This window comes from Lolium perenne, chromosome 4 (genome assembly GCF_019359855.2).
Source record: "Lolium perenne isolate Kyuss_39 chromosome 4, Kyuss_2.0, whole genome shotgun sequence".
NCBI lineage: Eukaryota > Viridiplantae > Streptophyta > Magnoliopsida > Poales > Poaceae > Lolium > Lolium perenne.
Genome location: NC_067247.2, coordinates 140,722,922 through 140,731,427, shown reverse-complemented (window position 1 = coordinate 140,731,427; position 8,506 = coordinate 140,722,922). Strand labels below are relative to the sequence as shown.

The window sequence follows — 8,506 nt, the reverse complement described above, 5'->3', positions numbered from 1 at the left end:
ACGTACTTTGCAAAGAAATTTAGCTGTCTGCGGGTGTTCCTATAAGGGCGGCCGGGCCTGAAAATGCACATCCAGTGAGGTGATGCATAGTGATTGGGTTCGTCCACCGCGACGCAAACATAGCCTAAATATGCGTCAGGTTTGCGTCTCCGCGGATGCTGCGGTCGTCCGTCCGGCCCTCGCACGGGCCCGCCTGCCAGGAGCACAGCTGCTTCGTCTTCGGCGGCATTACTTACGGGCGGCGCGCTGTAGCCTTTCCAGGGCCACGTTAATGGCGTGCCTCGGCTTCCGCGAGCGTGCGCAGCTGGGCGGCGTCGCAGTGGTAGGACATTGAAGGCGAGATGCCGTCCGAGCGTCTTAAAGGGACGCTGCCGGCGCCCATTTCCCCGACCACACCATTGCCAGAGCCCACACTATCCACCCACCGACACCATGGGGAAGAAATGCTGGCCGTTCCGCAATACCAAGAACGACCACGAGGCTAGCGGCTCGAGGTCCGGCAAGAAGCCACGGATCGGGCGGTACGTCCGCATCGAGTTCGCGCGCCGCCTTTCGTAGGAAAACCGGCCGGTGCCATGGCCGTACGCAAACCAGCCTGGAGGAGGCTGGTACCTCAACTCCAGGCGCGTGCCGGTACCCCCAGTGCCGCGCGAGGGCCGAGAGTGCCGGGACGAGGTGCGCCGCCGCCGAGCGATCTTGCCGCCGGATCTCCAAGATCCGGCGTACGCGCTCAACTCCTACAACTGGATCTCGTTCGGAACATGGGAGTTCGACGCGCGCCGCCGCGCTGGCTACCTCGGGGACCTCGAGTACTTCGACCGCGAGATCGCCGCGGAAGAAGAGGAGAACGACCAGGAGGACGCGACGATCACGAGGACGAGGACGAGTAGGTGGAGTGCGCAGAGTACGACCACGACGACGGCGGGCTGGCGTGGGATTCGGAGACCCAGCCGCCGGACATTACCGAGGAGGAGGTCATTGCCATGGCACTGGCCAACAGAGAGCTCGACGAGCTCAACGACCTCGCTTTGTGGGACGGGCTCGCAATCCAGCTCCGCGAGTCCGCGCTGCTGCAGGGTAGGTCGGCGACTCCTCCGGCCACGCCGACGCGTTCGAGCGACCGTGCTCCGGCTGCTGCTCCGGCCTAGGATCCCTGGCCACCTTCACCACAGCCTCCTGCACAGGCGACGGCCTGGCCACAGTTGCCGCAGCCTGCCCTACCTCCTCCACCGCCGGCGTACCAGCTTCCATGGCCGACGCCGAAGTTCATCAACCTCGTCAGCGACGACGACCAGTAGGCATTACCTAGGTTTAGTACGCCTTTATGGCCTTTTTATGTTTTTTTATCTTTACTATTATATGTGAGTTGGTACGTCGTCAAAAATGTTTAATGTCAAAGATTAGAGACATCTTGACCGTCCAATTTTACTAAACATCTCCTGGTTGATATCTAGCCATTGGTGCGGTATACCATCCTTAAAATTGTCTAAACGCCGATCACTTTTCAAAATCAATCCAAGGAGAAGTAAAACCATCCTATCAGATAAGGAAGTAAATAGAGATGGCCACAATTACGGGATGGCTAGGATCAAGGAATCGCCACAATCGCCACAATTAATTAGGAGAGATTTATGTAAGGAAAGCATGAGATTTATGACCAATCAGGAAATCAATTAATTGTGATTCCCTCCGTCCTCTAGACCCCCCCCCCCCCCCTCTCTCTCTCGTACGCCTCCACCCCTATCATTTTATCTCCCTTTTCGATATACAATCGCACTGCTGATGCCTCTGCCATCCACCTCCTGGCAATGCCAACCCTCCCACCTTCGGCCGGACTTATGGATCTCATGCGTCTCTCCTTCGCTTCCCCTTCTCCTTGTGACCGCAAAGCATACGCACCTGCTGGCCGGCCTCCTTGCTCGCGGTCGCTCCCGTGGCGGCACCCGCGACGACGAACCTCCAAGGGCAGGGGAAAATGAGCAAAGACAAGGTTACGCGGTGGAGCTCAAGGCCTGGCCCTGGTGGCTGACGGGGATGACCAAGGCAGCATGGCGGTGGCGCTCGGCGACAGCCGCGTCTGGTGGGATGGGCATGGCAGGGAGGAGCTCGATCCACTCGGCTACAGGGCAGGCAACCATGTCAGCAGAGCTGCATGGGTGTCAGTGCTGAAGATTTACATCGTGTTCATGTACAAGATGCTCACGATCTGGTTTCTCAATGGCTCCCACACATACAATGGAATCATAGATGCATTATGATACACAAGTATGTACAAATTATAATCAGGTTCTTGTAGAAGGCCTCCACATCAGCGTGCAAGCATGGCCTCTTATGTTTCTCTTATATATGAATTTGTAATCTACTTCTCTCCAATGTGCAGTTTCTCAAGTTCATTAGTCGTGTGGTTAGTGCCTGGTATTTTATTAAGATTTACGATTTGACTCATGTACTTAGTTTCTCTGATATAAGGAAGGTTACTGATTTTCGTCTGGTCCGCAGGACAGATAAGGAGTTGAATAACATACAGTGACGAGCAACCTAAAGACGTTCGTCGATGTGTTCATTACAGTATGCTAAGTACATTATCGTTGGACCCGTGCTTGTTTCTTATCATTAATGCATGTAATAATCACTTCTTCAACATGGTTCATTGCTCAAACTTTTAGAACATATGTCTTCTTATATTGACCAGTATTTAATTCAAAAACTGAAAAGTGAAGGTGAGATATGGACACGAATATTCTTCTGTCAAGAAATAATGCTCCTTTTGTTCCATTTCAGTCAATGTATTGCTTGTGATCAGTAGACAGATGTCGCTGCTCACAATTTGAAGAAAAGAGGAAAAGGAAATAACATATCATACCAACCCCTCTGAATATTTTTTCGATAAAGGTCGTTTTATTACTCGAGTTTAAGCAATACACCCGACCTCTGCATAACTGGGATGCACATAGCCGTTCAAGTTTGCACACAGTGATAAAACAAAAGTTCAAAAATATATATGATTTGAAACGAAAACAAAAGCCTAGGCGTTTGGAGGTAGGATTCTTCGATTATGCAACCACCCATGTTGGGTAATAAAATCCTTGGCCGTTTTCTCCAACCGTGTAGACACCTCCATAAAGAGATCGCGATCCTCCAAGCGCTGAAGTGACGACCATAAACGGAGCAAAGCTGTAGACCTGTAGATGACCTGCATAAGAGACAAATTTTTGTTATCAAAAACCTTGTCATTTCAGGTATCATCTGAATATGTATCACCATGGTTCTTGTGCTTTTGTTGATTCCACTCCTCTTATCTTTAGGTAAGAATATGCCTTCATCTAAAAATATTTATTCAATGTTCAGACATGGGTTAGTATTTCATTTATGGTGAAAAGTATTGCTGGTTGTTACATATCTTCAACAGAGGTGAATGAAAAAAGAGTCTACCAATGGGGGTTACAAAGAAGGCATAGTGAAAAAGATATTACAAGTCAAGGGTTCTATGGGCTCAAGACATTGTGAATGACCTAATCCAGTCTACAATGGTACTCCCTCTATTTCAAGTCATGTGCTAATAAATTGGAAGCCCCGTGTTGCAGGCACTATTAAGATGAACATTAACATATCATTTTATCCCTCAGTGAACTTGGGGTTTTAGGGATGGTCCTCCGGAATTCTGAGCGAGCTATCATGGCTAGCTCCGCGCCCCATGAAATTATGCGAGAAACCAGAGAATTTCTGCAAAGCTCTTGAACTCCAATGAGAACTGGGAGCACTTTAGATCGATGGTGATGACATTTGTTTTAGAGCTCAACCAACAGTTTACAATTAGTTTCGACCTCAATGTAATGTACTCTTCAGTTTGCTGCATATATGATGCCTTCAGGAGTGACATTGCTTCTCAATATATTGTACTCTTCAGTTTATTGCATACCTGATGCTTTCAAGGAGTTACATTGCTTCTAGAACAGGTTTAACTCTCTCCTTGTTTTGGTTTCCTTATGTTTTCATTGGGTTTCATATGTAGCCTACCGAACAAGAGGAGAGGCAGCTTAGTTGCAACTTTTACTCTTGTAATACTGATGATACTCAATATATTGAATGAATATAGCTCCTTTCCCCTCGTGAAAAATAGGAGGAAAAGAGTAGGGGAGCGTACACATTTATTTTCATATTCATCTAAACATGTATCGATTCTCGGTTTTAGTTAAACCAAGTTTACTCATAGGCTAATGAAAGGCCCGTAGTTGTTCATTGGCAGCTATGTTCAGTTAAAACAAGTTTACTCATAGGCTAATGAAACACCCGTAGTGGTTCTACTTTTAGCTATTTGGAGTTTGTTCTTGACTATTTTCAGAATATGAATTGGAAACGGAGTAAAATTTAATTATTTTATTTCATCCAATTTGAACTACCAATTTGCTTTTGGGAAGCTCTTGTTTCAATCGAATGGCACATCTGAGAACGTACTTCTTGGTTCTGTGTGAGTCAAATTGTCCGCAATGTTGCCATCTATATTTTGTTTTGGGGAAAACTCTCACTTGAAACCTTAACCTAATATGTCATATAACAACTTTGAGGCTCTAGAAAATCCTATGATCAAACCTTCAAGTACTCATTAAAGTGTTTTAGAACTTGTTTTGTTTGTCTCAAAATTTAAATGGCATTTAGATATTGAGTCAATTATCCGACCACATAGATTATTTTTTCCATTTCTGATGGAGTAGATCATTACCTATCCATGATTCCCAGATGATTGCATGTGATGTCCATGACAATTCTTTTCACTGAATTCTTGATCATGCTTACTTTCTTGTTGCAGTGCATGCTAAACAAATCCTCTTACTGCCATCATTTATATGTTGATCATTGACTGGTTGCCTTATTGTTATATCAATGGAATCAGAGGAATTCCGAGGGTTTTAGTACAATGGTCGAATAGATACATCAGTGGTCCAACAAATTTGAAATGGAATTTGTTGGTTCAATTTAGTAGTTTCGCTTGTTCGTTCCATATATGAATTTTCTTGTGTCTTGTGTTTCTTGTAGCCAACGTTTTAAAAAAATTATGGTAATATATATAAAAATAGGGGCACTATATGTATACTATTCGCAAAAAAGGGCACTATATGTATTTACAAGCAAAAGGTCTAAATTCATAAGGGACGCGCATGGAAAGGCTCGTAGGTCAATCCATGTATGTCCTGCTCATCAACACAGGCTACACAAGAACGAGTATTGAATTTTCACGTGCATTATTTTAAATGTTCCAATGCGAAAGACATTTAAAAAGTGTAGGTGAGAGAAAAGAAATCTTAGAGATGTGAGTTGATAGTTATGGGGAGCAAGTATATGTAAGGCCTTAATGGTTGCAACGCGGTCATAATGCATATACAATGTTCACAATTTTATAATTCTTCTCATCATTTAGTTTAGTACAAACAAGAATTATGAAAATGAGTGCGTAATTGTAACTGCTTTCATCAATGTAGGAGGTCTAAATTTGTCGGACCGTTGCAACGCACGGGCATTTAACTAGTTAATGTAATCTATGACTTTATGATGGGAAAAAAAATTATGCGTCGTTCCGCTGGAGCCACCCCGCCGCAGACGGACGCGCAACGATTTCGACTGAAAAAAATTATGCGTCACCCCGTTGGAGATGGGCTTCTACGGACGTCCGCCGATCACACGTGGACGCGTTCTATCTAGTGTAGAGTGGAGGCAATGGGACAAGGGGGTGGAGGGCTTCAAGGAACTGGGCGCAGATTGCCGGCGAGGAGCGGGGCACCGGCCCAACGGTGGCGAACGGCGTGGCGGCGTGCGCCGTGCCCTATCGAGAGAGAGGGAGTAGTGGAGGTACTTTGTTCGTGTTTCTCATTTTTTTTGTAGGAGAGACAGGATTAGCAGGCTCCACGGACGTTGTCCGTGAGTCCATGGAAAATACGCGGCCCATCCGCGACTCCGTTTGTCCATTTTAATGGACACGGACATAAGGAGTCCACGGACATCCGTGTCCTTTGCATCCTGATGCCGATGCGACTGCCGTGATGCGAGCAACTCGAATCCCATGCCTGCTGTACCGATCCGGCCCAAGTCTCAGCACTAGCCCAAGTCTCAGTATGTAGTGGCCGGGCCATCTGGTCCGAGCCCGACGCCGCCTGAAGCACGACAGGCCCGTGCCGTGCTGCCCGACCCGGCGTCTGAGCAACTCCTCGTGGGAGCTCCTATTGCCCGCTTTAAGCGGGAGCGAGCCTCCCTCCCGCCTGAAGCAGCATGTTTATGGGCCTCCCTGCTGCGGCCCAATAAAAGGTAGTCTCTCTTTTTTCGGTTCTTTTTTGTTTTTTCTATTTTCTGTTTTTTTGTTTGTAAGGCATTTTAAATCTGAAGTTTTAGAAAACTGAACATTTTAAATTATTTTAAAATTCAACATTTTTAAAACTGAACATTTTTTGGAATTGAACAAATTTCAAAGTGAACATTTATTAAAACTGAACTTTTTCAAACTCTAAATAAAATTTCATTTTGAAAAAGTTTCAAACATAAACAAATTGAGAAATTGAGAAAAAAACTAAAATTAAAATATGAACGAATTTCAAAATTTCAAAATCTGAACAAATTTCCAATCTGAACAATTTTTGGAAATCTGAACAAATTTCCAATCTGAACAATTTTTGGAATTTTGAACAAATTTCAAATCTAAACAAATTTGGAAATTTGAACAAATTTTAAATCTGAACAGATTTCAAAAAAGTTGGAAATTGAAAAAAATCATAAATTCAAAACGCTCAAATAAACTGAACAGAAAAGTGTTGAAAAACCTGAAAATCGAAAGAAATGAAAAAAAGCAAAAAACCAGAACCTGAAGGGGAAGGGGAAGAAAAGCTGTCCGTTACATGGGCCCGGCCCAGAACTGCTTTCCCTAAGCGGCGACCCAGGTTTCCGCCGCAATGAGCGGAGAATAGGGGTGCTCCCTCCTCGTCGGCGGCGACTAGTTGCAGATTTCATCCGTCATGTTGCAGTGTTAAGCCGATCGGATTGGAAGTGAATTTCAGAAACACAAGGATCCCAATGAAGATGTGTTCCCCCAAGATTCGAAGATTTGTCCATCTAATCGTGGACGACCTCAAATCCGGGGCTGGTGGCTACTACTCCCTGCGGAACATAGATGTCCAGCCCCTCTTTGCGGCCGGTGCCGCCGCCAGCAGCCGCACCAAGATGCGAGCCACTCGGCCACCTCGCCAGGCCGCCTCGTTCGAATTCGCCAAAAAGGAGAATCACATGGAGTTCTTCCTCTTGGGCAGCAGGATCGTCGGCGTGAACAAGAACCGGCACACGGTCATCTACGACACCTCGACGAATGCCTTCCGAGCGGGGCCCGATCTAAGGCACGGAAAGTTCATCCAGCCTGCCTGGGCGGCGGTACGAGGCAGGCTCTACCTCGCCGACGTGGTTCCCCTCGGTCACGGCGAGCCGTGCTTCGAGTCCCTGCGTTTCGACGACGGCGCGCTCCAGGACTGGGTCTGGGACCTGCTCCCCTCGCCGCCCTTCTTCGACGGCACGCCGTGCGGCATTGGGAATATCATACGCAGCTACGCGGCCGGGGACGGCGACACCATATGGCTATCGACCCTGAAGGGCACCTACACCTTCGACGCCGGCATGGCCACATGGCGCAAGGAAGGCGACTGGGCGCTGCCGTTCGACGGCCGAGCGCAGTACGTGCCCGACTACGGCCTCTACTTCGGGTTCACCACCAAGAGGCCGAGCAGGCTGTGCTCCGCCGAGCTGGTCGCCGGCGCCAGGGCCCCTCAGCCGCCGGCGCACCGCGACGTGTGGTGCGACGTCGATGGGTACACGGGCACGGTGGACGATGAGTGGCCCGATGTCGATCTCGATGCGTACGGCGCCGGCGACGGGTGGCGTCTCGCCCGCTCTTACCTTACCTGTCTCGGCGGCGGCAGGTTCTGTGTAACGAGGTTCTACGATACGACCCATGATCAGGAGGAGGATTTTGGCGGTTCCTGCAACGTCGCCGTCATCACCGCCGTGGAAGCGAGGCTTGATGATCCTAGCACGGGGGGCCTGCGGATGGTCAAAGGGGCTTCCAGGTGCTACAAGTTCTCCGACCACACATCGTATGGCTGGGCACTGTGAGTTATATAGCTCACCGCGCCTCGATCTGTCATCGTGTACTCCTCCTGTTGAATGCATATTAGGTCCACATGTGTAAACTTTTCAGGCTACTTGTGTGTTCCGGTATGTCAGTAGAATTTGGTATTTTAAGATTTTATAGCAGGATGAAGCGCATCCACATTTTTGTTTACCATTTTTATCGAAAACTAAGAAGCCTCTGCCCGTGTGTGCTGACTTGCACCACTTTTTCCACAGTTTAGATCGAGTGATATTTCATATTGATAAATGATACAGGTTTATCAAGATTGTCTCCTTTTCCATATTATAGCTTGATTGGAATTTCAGATTCATAAAATGTGTATCTCATACAGCGTGGATCTGACCA

At 47.4% G+C, this 8,506-nt stretch overlaps 1 protein-coding gene across 1 annotated transcript; it reads left to right on the top strand.

Annotated features, from left to right (window-relative positions):
- The first annotated feature begins 7,161 nt into the window (after nt 1-7,161).
- Nucleotides 7,162-8,271, top strand: LOC127347241 (uncharacterized). The gene has a single exon (XM_051373451.2). It carries the CDS (start codon nt 7,204-7,206, stop codon nt 8,140-8,142), a length of 939 nt encoding a protein of 312 aa, XP_051229411.2. The 5' UTR covers nt 7,162-7,203; the 3' UTR covers nt 8,143-8,271.
- The last annotated feature ends 235 nt before the right edge of the window (nt 8,272-8,506 follow it).